A 15,663-nucleotide genomic window follows, 5' to 3' on the forward strand; every position below is an offset into this window, starting at 1 on the left:
GGATCTGTATGTTCAAAACTACAAAGCAGTGGCTAAAGAAATCAAAGATGGGAAATAAATGAAGAGATATACCATATTCATAGATTGGAAGTCTTGATATTAAGACAGCATTCCTCCTCAGTTCACCTATAGATATAATACAGTTCCATTAAAAATGTCACAAGCATTTTGCATATATTGACAACTTGATTCTAAAATTTCTATGGAAAAGAACAGAAACTAGAATAGCCAAAACAGTTTTGAAAAAGGAGAAAAGTTGAAGAACTCACACTAAAGACTGTGAATGGACCTACAGGATGAACAGATCAGAAGAGAGGGCGCAGAGATAAAATCCCCACAGATGCAGTTAGCTAAATTTTGACAAAGGCAATTCCATGAAAAGGATAATCTTTGCAAACAAATGGACATCCAGACACCAAAAAAAGTATACTGACACATACTTTATACCTTATATAAATAATAACTCAGAACAGATTATAGACCTAAAGGTAAAATCCAAAACTACAAAACTTCTTGAAGAAAACTGTAGAAAACCTGTGTGACTTCGGATTAGACAGATTTCTTACATATGACACTAAAAGAAAAATCAATAAAAGAAAAAATTGATAAACTGGAGTTCATAATATTAAACTTTTTCTCTAACAAACACACTGCAAAAGAGAACAATAAGACATGCCATAGGCTGGGAGAAAACATCTACAAATCACACTTCTGACAAATTATATCCGGAAGATATAAAAAACTATCAAAAATTCAACAATAAGAAAACAAACAATCAATCTTAAAAAATGGGCAAAAGTTCTGGACACTTCACCAAAGAAGACATCTGGAAAGCAAATAGCACAGGAAAAGATGTTCAATGTCATCAATCACTAGGGGAATGCAAATTAAAACCACAATGAAATACCACTACATATCTATTAGATATTTAAAAAAAACTCTGCTGGCAAGGTTACAGAACAACTGGGCTCTCATACACTGCTGGTGGGAATGTAAAATGGTATAGACACTGTGAAAAACAGTTTGACAGTTTCTTACAAAGCTAAATGTACACCAGCCATATGACCCAGAGATTCTACTCCTAGTATCAAACCCTGGAGAAATGGAAATTTACATGCACATAAAAACCTGTACATGAATGTTTATACCAACTTTATTCATAATTGCCAAAAACTGAAAGCAACCCAGACATCCTTCAACAGGTCAGTGGAGAACAAACTCTGACACATCAATACAATGGAATACTATGCAGCAATAGAAAGGAATGAACTATTGACTCACACAACGACAAGGATGACTCTTACATGAATTTTGCTAAGCGAGAGAAGCCAGACCCCAAAAGCTACTTATTCTATGATTCCTTTCATGATACTCTGGAAAAGGCAAAATTATAGGGAGGAAAAGAGATCAGTGGTTGCTGGGGGCTGTTGGGTGGGAGGAGCTGTTGTCTGCAAAGGAGTGGCACAGGGGAATTTTGGGGGTGAAGGAACTGTTCTGTATAGAACTATGAGGTGAACATACAATTCTATGTATTTGTCAAAAACCACAGAACTGTACACCCTAAAGTGAATTTTATTGTATGTAAATAAAAACATAATCCAGCAGGATGTAGGGGGATCTGAGATGGAGTGCAAGCTGAGACAGAAGACTCTACCTGAAGTACAAATGAACCACATAACCACACTGAAGGGGACAGAGCAAAGGTCCCCCCCTACATAACCTTAACAAAGGGGTTCTTACCAGACACTGTGAAGGCTAAAGACAAAAGAACTGTACATAAACCTTGTACTGTAATTGGAAAAGTGTTGTTCACAGGTGGGTTAGGATTTCTGAAACTAGTTTATTTGTATACTAGAGTTGAACAAATATGTAAACATAATGTATATAAGACTCAAGTTTCTCACTGTAGGTGAAAGAAAAAAGGAAATGGAGAAGGCTAGAATAAACTTCGTGGTGCTGGACTGGAAGTGGAATTATCAGTATGGACTCATGTTCTCATTTATATATATGACATCAGTGTGTGTGTATACATGTATATACATACACATACACAAACAGATACAGAAATAAATACAGATGTGTGTGCATGTATGAGTTAGCACACACACATTAGATTTTCTAGCTCTATCCAATGAGGGGCTAGAAGCAGTATCAATGAATCCACTACCTAGCAGCTAGATCTTGGTTTCTAAATAACCATTCTCCAGTAAAGGGAACCAGGGTCATTAGAGACATGGTTGATTCCAGGGCTGGAACATCTTGGGGTGCCAGAAAGCAAGGAACTGCTTATGAGAACTTGAGCTACACAATAAATGATGATTGTATTGGATTATAACCCAAAGAATAAAATATATATCCTTGAGTCCATACTAATGTAAATGAGTGAATGGATGAATGAATGAATGGAGAAATGGTAACTTCTCCTTGCAGAAAAATTTCAATTAACAAATTAGAACACCACATTAATACTTACCACAGGCAAGACCCGTCAATGTATAAACAAGATATCCGCATAATTTCAAAGTATCTCCCACAAACATTTATAAAGGCAACAACAGTAAGTACAGTAGAATAGCCCTGGCAGATACCACCTTAGCCAAGTAATGCAGGCTAAGAGGACCAATATACATACTGATCTAATGTACCCCTGATATGACACACTAAGAAAAGCACATCATCCTATGGCACCTTCCCAATAACGCACAACCTCAATCCAATTATGAGCGTCTATCAGAAAACCCCAAGTTGAGCAACATTCTACAAAATAACTATCAGTACTCTCTAGAAGTGTCAAGGTCATGAAAGAAAGACCGAAGAACTCATTAGAAGAGCTAAAGAGCCATGGCGACTAAGTGTAATGTGGGATCACGAAGGAGATCCTGGGACAGAAAAAGGACGTGCACGGAAAAATTGGCGAAATCTGAGTGAGTTCTGTACTTTAGTTAGTAATATTGAACTGAAGTTCATTTCTTAGTGCTGACACGTGTTCTATGGTTATGTAAGATTCTAACATCGGGGAAGCTGGGGGAAGAGTACACGGGAACTCGCTCTACTAGTTTTGCAACTTTCTCGTAAGACTAAAACAATCTTTTAAAAATAGCATTAAAAAAAACCTATCTGCCAATGCTATTTTATTCTATTGACACCAATATCCACCTTCCCACTGTTCTTATACTCATCAAGACTTCTCTGTCCGATAAACAATAGGAAAGGAAAAAAATCGCTTAATAGAAAATTATTAATTCTTGAAACCAATTCCAACACTTCTCTTGGTTAATTTAAAAGCCCAAGAAATTTCTCCTAAATATACCCTAACCTATATATATGTTTTAAATTTTTACCACCTAAAATTGTTTTTATCTTGTATCTCATACTTATTTCTGCATTTCTTATTCAATTATGCATATGATGACTAAATGGCTTTACTCTGGTCCTGGCCATCTAGACTCTAAGAGAATCTGCCTTAGCACCATACACAGACCAATACTATTTGATCATAACCAAAACAAGGATTAATTAAGGACTTGACTTTTTCTCAATGATTCAAAAAAATGAAAAATACAGGTAATTATTTTAAAGTGTGGAGCCCACAGCTCTCAAGTGTCAGAGCGGAGACTGAAACCCAGCTTTGTCTGCCTCCCGAGTTTGTGCTAAACATTCCACATTATGCCAAATGTCATATTTAAAAAAATCTAACCGTAGAATGATCTGAAAGAAGGTCAACAATGAATTATAGTCAATGAACTAACTTATAAATATGCATGAGTTGAAATGTTTATAAGTACAGACATTAGAAGCTTCATATAATGATTATGAATAGAATATATAAAATGCAATGCTCAAGAAGAACATAAACTAGTAACTGAACCTTTTTAATTTCACAACAAATACACTGCATTTTATAGTAACTACAGAAGTTTAAGAATAATTAGTTATACTATATATCTTCTAAATTTTTTACCATATATATAAATTTTCAGTGTATGCAATTATATGAAGGATTTAAAAAGAACATTATATATTTTTTAATGGGGAAGGGGATAAAACTATTTAGCTCCTTTTAAATCTGATTTTGCCTTGATCATACCAGATTTCAGATCAAGGTTGGTAGTATGCGTGGGAAGACACACAGTGTGGCTTCCCTGGACCTTCCTTTCTCCCTGGACAGAGCCACCTGCCCACAGCTTGGAGAAGCCTTAAGAAGGGCTGGGATTCCTTTCTGTTGTGTTCCTTCCCCAAGATAAGGAAAGAATAATGTTTATCTCTCTGTATGCATTGTGTCTGGAAACTCCTGAAGGGGAAGACCACTATCAAAGTCTGAAAACCAGAAAATGAATTTTGAATCATTATATATTTGTTAAATTGGTTGATATTCTAGGGTGACAGAAAAAAAGATAAAATGGATAGCTGGCAAGGGCATCCTTTTACACATCCACAGCACCAAAACAAAGCCCAAACAACTCTGCTCTGTTTGGATTCATGCTAACAAGAGTCCTTTCATATTACTTTGCTGTCCCCTTAACCCCTAACCCAGAAAGAAGACTATTACTGAATCAGAAGTTGTGTTGATAGAAGATCCAGAAAGGAAAAGTGACTTGTCTCTGATCACCAGCCAGCAAGGACGAGAACACAGACTCATTAACTACTCCAAAAACTTACCATCTATGACTTTGTGATAGTGCTCACTTCACTAAAGCATGTTACTTAACATAATAACTACTACAGTACTATTCTGTGCACGTATTATCTCGGGGGTTGGCAAACTACAGCTGCTGGCCACATGTAGCTTACGGCCTGCTTTTGTAAATAAAGTTTTCTTGAACACAGCCAGCTCATTCCTTTACATACTGTCTATGGCCGCTGTTGTGCTATAACCAGAGAGTTAGGTTGTCAGGACAAAGACTGTATGGCCCACAAAGCCTGAAATATTTACCATCAGGCCCTTTACAGAAAGTGTGCCAACTTCTATGCTCTATTGTCATGTTTAACCCTAACATCCACTCTGTGACAGATTTGCTATCGATCCCATCTTACATGAGGAAGTTAAGAAACTTACACATGGCTAGCAAGCATCAAAGCCAGAATTTGGAAAGAGGTTTTTATGCATTTAGGAATCCTGTCATTATTCCCATAAGATATACTGACTTTTTACTATTATGTTACAATTGTTCTTTCCTTAGTGTGTACAAGATAGACTGTAATACTCCAGGAAGGTAAAGCTGTGGCTTTCCCCATGCATCTCCCAGGGACTCTAGAACAGATAAGGAATCCATACTTGCTTAATGAATTCATAAATAAACGACCCTTAAAAGTTCTATTAAATTTATGTCCTCCTAGACACATTCCCCACTCATTATAAATACATTTTTCCAATGCCCAGTAAAATTTTACATAAGCACAAAACTAATTCCCTTATTTTCTGTGAACTTAAATTCAAGAGGGAAAAAAGAGGTATGTAATGCAGCAATACTGTCTTTCAAAGGTAAATGTTTCAATAAACTTATGTCAAACAACTTCCCTAACGACGTATTTCAAAAGTCTCTCAGATCAGTTGGGTGAACTGCCCTCCCACTGCTGCCAGGCAGCGCCCCCTGCTGGAAGAGGCGGGTTCACGAAGACGGCGCCCGGGAACTCCTCAAGACGGCTCCGCTGGGAGGGCAGCCCCGGTCACCCCAGGTCACAGGATTACAACATTCTGTTGTTGTTGTAGTTCGTCTGTTTTTGTTTTTCTCACGTTTAGAAATTTTACTCTGAAATCCAGACAAACAACAACATGGGAAAATTTTTTTTAAAGCATGCTACTACTGCAGTAATAGTTTTTTGTCTCTGATTTTTTTAAAAGATGAAAAGATCATTAAGAATATAATGGGCCAGAGTTTAACGTTTGTTACCTTTAGGAAGTAAACCAAAAGACTGTCATATCCAGTCGTTCATTAACGCGATTAACACTGTTTTAAATACGAATGCTAAGACCTATTATGGTTTCATATTATGCACGGAAATTTTTCTTAAAAGGAGTAATACTGTTTTCTATAAAAATCGCAGGGACAAAAACATATACTACAGGTTTCATTTAGAAAGAATTTCATTTACAAAAATTCACTTATTTTTAAGGGTAAATGTGATACAGGTTTTAAATCCTGTGATCTAACATCATCTTCTTACACACATTATCCTAAATACTTAAACTCCAAGAAGAATAATGTTTCTAGTCACACTTTGCCATAGTAAATGGTTCCCCCAGTTTGGCAGTTGAGGGCACATATTAACATTCCTAGCGTTGAAGTCCAGCATTCTGTTGACAAAAACATTCTTTGGATCAAGGCATGAAAAGTAAATAGCTGGCAGCACGATTTTTGACACAAAAGGTGAAAATGAGAAAGTACTCACTAACACCCCAAGAATACAGGGACAAATTCCTGAGACTATGTAATGTTGCATGGCAAGAATGCAAGGGCATGTGCAGCTGGGCTGGAGGGATTAGACTTTTCATGAGCACATACTATAATTACAGCTTGAGTTGCTAGTTTTAAACTAAATGGAAACTTATTTTAAATGCCAAATGTCCAAAGAGTAATGGCTGGCTTGGAAAAATTCATAATTCCTTCTGCCTAATTCAAAACAAACGTTTCCCAACATCGCTAAGTTTACTCCATTTGAAAACCAGAATAAGAATTCATCTGCTAAAGATAAAATGGGTAGCCATACAGCCTGCTGTTGCTAAGGGTAGTGAAGAATTAAAAAGATCTTAGGGTCTCCTGGGCTTTGGTCCTGCGTCATCCCATCTTCACATTGACCTTTAATCAGCCTCTTTCTCAACCAAGGGAACATGCACATTACGCTAGGCAATGACATTCTGGGTATTGTGTGGTTGGTATAGGAGAGAACAGGTTTAGGATCCTGAAAAAAAGAAAAGATAGAAGATAATGCCAGGAAAAGAAACACTCAAGTTACGTAGGAATAAATCTGGAGTAAACTTTTGGGGAAAACACACAAAACAAGCAGACATAAGGGAATAACTAAATATAAACATAGCATAAAACGACTTGGACTTTTCCCAGGAAGCTGTAACTGACCAAAACATTACCAAATGGTGATGATGATTAAAAAATAAATATTATGATGGGATACTCTGTAGTAACACTGTCTGGCCTTTAGTGAGCATTTAATAAATTTTGTTGAATGAATGAAAGCTCAGAGATGATATTTCTTGGTAATGAGTATGTGTGTACTACAGAAAAGCTCAATTAAATGACCAAGTCTCCAAATTTGTCCTAGAAACCTAAAAACACTATCCTTAGCTTTCTGGGTGCTATTCTGCACAGTCTGGCTGGAGTTGGATTTAGAATCAGGTCTTCCATGTAACACCCTTGTGGTTTCTCCTTTTCTTTAAAAAGATTTACTCCATTTTCCAGATGTCTGAGATAATCAACACATAAATATATGTAGCACATTCTTGCATATCCTGTTAGCACTGATTGTTTACATATATGTGACTTTCATAGAAGTGTGCTGAATCTAATAGTCCTTCTTAAGGACTCCTCTACTGACATAACTACCACACTGTGGATATGAAATATGAAGTGTGACTATCAAAACCACTTAGGAATTTTATTCGGTATCTAGAGAAGGCAATGTCACACATTTTCACGCTGATCAAGACCTGATTTTTTAAAGTACCGGTTTCCTAAAAGACATGTGGCTCCTGAATTTGGCTACTTATTTTTCTTTAGTCACTGTATAATTTAGGCATCTGTAATCTATTAACATTCTTAAATGACAAATTTCAACTGTGTTTAGGAAAACCTAGGTGACAAAGGATATTCAGCTAATAGTTTCCTTGGTTATTTCAGACTTTCACTTTTCACAGAGCTAGACCAGATGTCCCTCAATAACGACAGTTGTGAAGGCATAATGAAAGGCATCTGGAAAGCCACTGTAATCACTACCTTTGGAATAAAGATAAGAAAGCTAACTGCTGTGGCACCTTACTGCTGGCCAAACCTTAGCATTTTTGTGGATTTTTATTATAGACGTGCAGCAAATGGAATCCCAGTGTGCTTTCTAGCAGTGTACCGTGCAGCAGATTTAATATCAGATTTATGTTAGATAAGAATATGAGAAATGATATCAAGACCTCCCGGATGCCACAAAAGCATTTGATAAAACTGTTCACCATTAAAGGGAAAATACAGCAAGTTATGTGTAAAAAGACCCTAACATTACACAATACAATTTTATCACTTATTTTTCATTTACTTGGCCAGGAAAATGAAGAATACACTGTTAGGCAGTAATCGCGAGATGGGTAGAGGATCTTCTGTGGCAGCTAAAATCTCAGCAGGAACCACTGCGACGAGCCTGATCCCTAAGAGGGGGAGACTGCCCTGTGTGAGCAGGGAGGTCAGGAGACTCCACAGCACAAGGAGGAAGCAGGGAAGAGAACAGAGCACACAAGATCATTCAACACCAACCAGCCTCTGGACTCCTGAGCTTCAGCCTACTAGCAGATGGACACTTCAAAACTTAAAACTGTGATACCTGAAAATATTTATTCTCCTTCCTAATTTTCTAAAAGTCAGCCACTTCATCTAATACTAATAAATGCCTAATAATTTGTATTTTTCCTTGGAAAATGAAATCGATAGTAAAATGAAACACTTCATAACACACACTGCTCCTCCTTCTAACATCCTTACGGAATTGACACGGGCAGGGTTTTAAATACAGACAGAAACGTTAAAGTAAACAAATTAAGTCCTTATCTCTTTTATGATAGTCTATTCTATGGGGAAAATTCTATACCGTAGTGATGCTGGCTCAGAGTAGAAATTAATCCCAGGGGAAATAATGCTCCCTAATTTAATAAACGAAGAGCAAGATTTCTAAATTAGTCATTATACATTCATACATATACATACAAAATTGAATGTCGCAAGGGAAAAATTGTACCAGACTTTCCACCCAAATTTGCAAACTCCACCTGGTGGAGAATGAGGAATACTGAAGTACTCCATTCATAAAAACATCCTTGCAGAAAAAGATTTTTGCTATGATATTATTTATTACTATTGTTGCTGAATAGGACCATCTACTTAATGAAATCATGGTTTTTTTTGGTTATTATTCTCTAAATTCCTATTACAAAATAAAACAGCAGCAGCAGGAAACAAACGAACAAAAAAACATCTCAGCAATGAAAATTCCAGGGTCACAGATTAAAAGCCCTATTGTATTTTGTTTCCTTGTTTCAACAATATTTGAGAAAATAATCCAGATTAAAAGACAGATGTATATGGGCCTAAAGAGGTGACGGCTTTAAATAACTTTAGACAATTAAAAAAGAAATCAGACTTTCTTAATCAAAGGAACACTATATATATCATGGAATGCTTAGAATAAAAATATTAGAAAAATCATATCTAAGAACTAATGGTTTTCAAGTGTCAAAACATCAAGAAATTAGCATGAACTGCCACAGCAGAGACTCTGATTACATCCAAGCGTGAGTATAGTTTAAACCTAGAACGACTGCTTCCCATGCTAACACTCCCTTGCACAGTATGACCTGTCCACCCGCCCCCTCCCAGGTGTGCGCCCTGTCCAACTCTCTTATCCTGTCCCAATTACCCTATTTCTCTCTCCCAACCTCTGGGCTTTTGTCCAAACAACTCCTTCGGTCCAGAATGCTTTGCCCCTCCCACAATACTTTTTCAAATAAATCAATGTATGGATAAATAAATCCCTTCTCTTTCTTCTGGGATACCCACAGCCATCCTTCTACAACCAACCAGGCCATGACCGCTCCTTCCCTGATCCCAGCCCCGGGAAGTGACCCCTGCCAGTCTGAGCTCCCTCCAACCCCACAGCCATGGGCAGGGAGCTCCTGAGGGCAGTGGGCATGCAGATGTTGAATAGTTGTCGAAGTGCAAAATAAATAAAGAATGGATCAAAAAGAGAATAACCTCTTCTTTCCTGGAACTACTGAAAAATAGAACAGATCTTTACCAATCTGAAGAGATCAGCAATGAGGAGGAAAAAATGGAACAGTCAGGTAATTTAACTTCTAGTCTTCTGATCCAATGACCAATAAATAACAAATCAAAAAACAAATGCCATCCTCACTTTAACAGTACCGATATTGGCCTTGGTCATATCCTGTAAACACTATCTATAGGTAAAGGCATTAAATATTGTATTATAGCTACCATTTGATTTTAGTGAAGAAATTAGAGAATATACCAAATTCCAAAAATAATAATATTGAATTACTTCCTGACAGATTATAGGTCATTTTTTTCTAGTCATTCATTCAATCAACAACTATTTACTACCTACTACTTGCTAGGGACAATCCTAAGGACCTGGAGATAGAGCAGTAAACACAATAAAATTCTGTCCTTATGTTTTATTTTCTAGTTGGAAGAAACGGAAAATTAACAAATACACACACACACACACACACACACACACACACACACGTCTAGTGGTGATAAGCGATATCAGGAAAAATAAAGCAGGATAAAGGGGTGTAAGTAATGCTGGCAGTAAGAGAGTGAGGTGCTTTTTTTAATAGGAAGGTTCCAGAAGGCCTCACTGAGATGGTGACGTTTGAGTGGAGTGCTGAACGAGATGATGGGAGATGTGGTGCAGTCTCTGGTGGAGGGCTTTCCAAAGAGAGGAAAGAGGTGTAGAGGCCCTGAGACAGGGGCCTGCTGGGTATGTTCAGTAAAGAGCAAGGAGGAGGGCGTGGCTGTAGCTGAGGGAGCAAAGGAGAAAGGGGTGGAGACGCGTTCCAGAGAGGTGGTGGTGAGGAAGGGTGAGCGGGCCTGAGTGCTCACAGAGTATGCAGACCAGCACTCTAAATTAGAGACAGGAGACGGCTAGAGGGTTTTAAGCGAAGTAGTGATATACTTTTTAAAAATCCGCTTTGGCTGCAGTGTTGAAAACAGTCTGTAAAGGGCAAGAGGTTGAGCTGCAGAGAGCAGTCAGGGGCTTCTCCTACAAGCAAGTTAGCAGCTTTGCCCAGGATGGGTGGCAGAGGTGGTTAAAAGTATGTGAACTCGGAACACATTTTGAAGGAAGAGCCAAAAGATTTTACCGGTGGATTGCAGGCAAAATGAGGGCCTCAAGGATGACTTGAAGATTTTTGGTCTAGAAGCTGGAAGGATGTGAGAAGATTATAGGTTTCTTAGAAGTAAGGGTAAATCGGTTTGGGGCACATCAAACTTGAGATGCCTACTAGACACCCAAGTGGAGAGGGTGAGGAGGCAGATGGATATGCAAGTGTGGAGTGAATATGGGAATCATGCCCACATGGATGGTAATTAAAGTCAAAAGACTGGACGAGATTACCGGGAGTACAGATAGAAGAGATTAGACACCACAGCCCTGGGGGACTACATTTAGAGGCTGGGGAGATACGGAGGAGCCAGCAAAGGAGGCTGAAAAGGAACAGCCAGTATATTCCAGGCTAGTGTTAGACTAGAAAAGAGTACACCCTCCAGACACACAGCATCATATGCAGGTTTCTAGGCTTTCCCCCCTACACGCATGGACATTTGAAGAACTGCTAAGCAAGATCCCATCTCTTAACTATGATCAATTTAATGGAGTAAAACTTCTTTTTAAAGAATAATAAGACCCAAACTTAAGATAGTGATCAATAAAACACAAATAAAGACAGTAGACTATTACCCATCAAACTGGCCAAAAATTAGATTCTTAAAATATTCGTTATGGTTAATGATGTGCAGACATGGAAAGTCTCTTCTAGAGAACAATTTAAAATTATAAAGCAAAATTAATTTTCTAGGTATCTATACAAGGTGGGGTTGTTCATGCAAATTTAAAATATAAACATAACAAAACCACATTCTATACATGGATATAAGCACATATGTTAAACAAATGGAAAGGAAAACCCCTGAATGCAGTTAGTGTTTTCCTCCTGGAGGCAGTGGCTGGCAGTGGTGGGTAAGAGAAATTACACCCAATGAGGAATGCCTTACTTAGCTTGTGTTTTCAAAAACACATTGAACTTATGAAAAAGACTTGAACCAAATGTGAGAAAATTTTTACAATCATGAACTCTGGTGTGATGTATGAGTGCATGTAATAAGATTCTTTGTATCTTTTTTATTTAAAAAAAAAGTATTTTTTAAAGCAGAAAAGAGAATAATAAAAGGAAAACAAGACTGTTTACTTAAAAGAACAAATTTTGACTACATTTTTACCTGTATTCCAAGCCTATAATAAAGAAAAAGTAGAGGAATATATTTTGTTGGCATATTAATAAAGAATGATCAGGTCTCTAGCATGACACAGCACTTGGCAAGATCCACCTATATGCTATAATTTACTATTCAATCAAAACGGTGAAAAAAACTTTGAGTACACTACCCATTAATACAGTAATTTTAAAAAATTAAACTGAAAGAACTACAGGAAAAACTACCTAGTTTTATCAGAAGATCTAATGTGAACAGGGAATTAAGCTATCAAGCATGAGTTATAATCAAAGACATGCTTCAAGTGCTTCTGGAATGAGATAAGAAATACATAAAAGAATGGATAGATAGGAAAGTCCATCAGTCAACCAGCCAATCTAAACACTACATGATAATTAATGGAATCTGCAATTAATTCTCCCATGCAAATTGAGGATATACAAGTACTACTTTCCCATAACAATTTAGGGGACTCTACAGACATTTTAGTTAATTTTTATAAGACTCATCTCTTGAAGAAGTAAAACATACAAGAATGTATATTATAATAATAATACCTTTTACATTTACACATTTTCCAGACATCGGTATTTTATATTGTAACCTCTACTTTGTGCCTTTTCTAGTCTGTGGGTAATAAATATACTTGCTGAAACTGTTACTCATTTTTCCTAGCTTTTTACTTCTGAATTGCTCAACTTAAGAGCACAAGGTAAATAAATAATAAAGAGGGATTTTTCCTGCACTTACATAGTTACGGTAGTTAATTTACTGCATGATTACTAAGAGTAGAAGATAAATCAAACAAACTGTTTATATTAGAAGTGAATTATAGATAAACTAATTTTATTAAATGCGTGTCTTTAAACAAAGACACCAACGCAGAATTCAATTCCTAGCAATTAAAAAATCAGCTTTTATATGTGGAATCTAAAAACAAAAACCAAACAGAAACAAACTCATAGAAAAAGAGATCAGATTTGTGGTTACCACAAGTGGACAGTGAGGGGTGCAGGGACTTGGACAAAAGTGGTCCAAAGGTACAAACTCCCAATTACAAGATAAATAAGTCCTAAGGCTGTAATGCACAGCGTGATGACTATAGGTAACAATGCTGTGTGAGATAAAGGAAAGTTGTTATGAGAGAAAATCCTAAGAGTTTTCATCACCAGGAAAAAAATTTTTTTTTGCTGTTTCTTTTTATTGTATCTATATGAGATGATAGATATAACTAAACTTATTGCGGCAATCTTTTCACAATATATGTTAAGTCAAACCATTATACTGTACACCTTAAACCTATACAGTGATGTATGTCAATTATATCTCAATAAAACTGGAAAAGAAAATCAGCTTTTTTTGTGTGTGTGAGGAAGATCAGCTCTGGGCTAACATCCACGCCAATCCTCCTCTTTTTGCTGAAGGAGACTGGCCCTGGACTAACATCCATGCCCATCTTCCTCTACTCTACATGGGACGCTGCCACAGCATGGCCTGACAAGCGGTGCATCAGATCCGAACCCGGGTTGCCAGCAGCGGAGCGTGTGCACTTAACCACTACACCACAGGGCCGGCCCCCCAAAAAATCAGTTTTAAATACATACATTCCTACAACAAAAAAGTTACACATACGTTAATGTGATATGTATTGTTAAATCCTGATAATGTCATCTTCAATATGTATCAAAACATCAAATTGCCTATAAAACATTAAAAAGCTCCTTATTGTCCTAAATTTCTTTTGATTAGCTTTTCCTTCTATTAAGAATTCATCAGTTTATTCCCCCAACAAAGTTAAAGGCAGTCCTTTCCTTGTGCTTAAAATACTGAATCATATCAACTGTACCGCTTAAGATGTGAGTCACTGGTCTAGCACATTTAGAAATAAATTCAGGCTGATTCATTTAGTGTGTTACTGGTTGTCAGGTGGAATTAAATGAATTTGATTTTTTACCTATATTTTCAATGACGTCCTCACCATTTTCTCCTTTGAAATTTTCTCTACATCAAACTAATGCGTATTAAGTAAAATACAGCAAGTAGGTAAATGTCTAACTTAGGGCATTTTTCAAAAAAAGCAGAACAACTTTTTTTTTTTTTAACTTATCTCTTTTGTTGATAAATTCTTGGGTTTAAAAAAACATCTTACAAAAAGATAATTCTATTCTCTGATTGTCAGAACAGATAAAGAGACTTTCCCTCAAAATTGGTTAGAAATAAACGCTTTTATTTGTTGAATTAACATCGTTAAGAAAACAACTGGTTAACATTTTCAAAATAACAAACATTTTGGAAAAGCAGACAAATGTTTTATTCCACAAATATTTCCAGAGCAGCTGCTATGTGCAAGGCACTGTGCTGAGGGCTGTGGGTAAAGCGAATATTACTCAGCCATGGATTCTGCTCATAATATGCTTAAGAATGTCAGTGGCAACGCAAGGTAAGCATGTAAATAATCACAAAATAAGGCAAAGTGATTCAATATTTCCAGAGAGAAAAACTATAAAATACTAGAGAAGTTCAGAGAAGGGAAAAATTGCTTCCTGCAAGTGGTGCGGGAAGAGACAATCAGAGAAGGCTTCACGACAGCAGTGGATTTGAGCTAGATCTCAAAGGAAAGTAAGATTTCGACCAGGGAGTCACATTTGTGTGGGGATTGAGGGCAGGGGTTTTAAGGGAGGGCTGTATAGGTAGAGAGCCGAATCAGTGTCATGTAAGCAGGAAATTCAAGCATTAGGGTAGGTGAAAGAAAGAAATGAGAAGGGTGAAGACTAGGTAGGCACCAGATTACAAAGGATTCTGAGGATGTAAGATCAAGCGGCTCATATTTTATCTGACAGGCAAATGGAAACCAATGAAAGACTCGGAGCAGAGGAGTAGTGTGATCAGACATGCTTCAGGAAGACTAACTTAAGATCAGTGGGGACAGAAGGGCAGGAAGGAAGACAAATTAGAGATGGGGAAACTGCTTAGGAGTCTATTGCATAGTGAAAATGAGAGGTAATGAAAACAGGAGCTAGGCAGCATCAATGGTAACGGAAAGAAGAGCATGGACGCAAAACAACAGTACATTGTAAACAGCATTTATGAAAATATGGAACAAAGCCTTACCTGATTCTTCTGTATCTTGCTCATCTATTAAACCTACTGAGACGCCTAAATCCACACATTTCTTGCTATGTGTCTTGGACTTCATGTGTTTTGTCAGATTTCCTTAAGGGAAAAGAATGTTTACTAAGCTTACATAGTATTATTTTGCTGTTGCATTTGTCAACACTGGCAAATTTCATTCCGATTTCAAGTGAAAGTACAGATTGTGGTTACACAATTCCAATGACTAAAATTTGGACAAAAGTAAATATCGGTTATCTATATGTTGTAATAATCTTGTTATTTACTAGTAATAATTTCTCTTTTTCAAATCTGCCTCCTC

The 15,663-nt window shown here is 37.0% G+C and overlaps 1 protein-coding gene across 5 annotated transcripts in view; it reads right to left on the minus strand.

Annotated features, from left to right (window-relative positions):
* The window catches only part of HIVEP1 (HIVEP zinc finger 1), a 141,446-nt gene that overhangs the window by 8,883 nt on the left and 116,900 nt on the right, over positions 1 to 15,663 (minus strand). For all 5 annotated transcript variants that reach the window (XM_058555256.1, XM_058555257.1, XM_058555258.1 and 2 more), the window contains one exon: positions 15,342 to 15,443. In XM_058555256.1, coding sequence (XP_058411239.1) covers positions 15,342 to 15,443 — 102 coding nt within the window. The remainder of the gene's footprint in view (positions 1 to 15,341; positions 15,444 to 15,663) is intronic.

Source organism: Diceros bicornis, chromosome 14, assembly GCF_020826845.1.
Source record: "Diceros bicornis minor isolate mBicDic1 chromosome 14, mDicBic1.mat.cur, whole genome shotgun sequence".
NCBI lineage: Eukaryota > Metazoa > Chordata > Mammalia > Perissodactyla > Rhinocerotidae > Diceros > Diceros bicornis.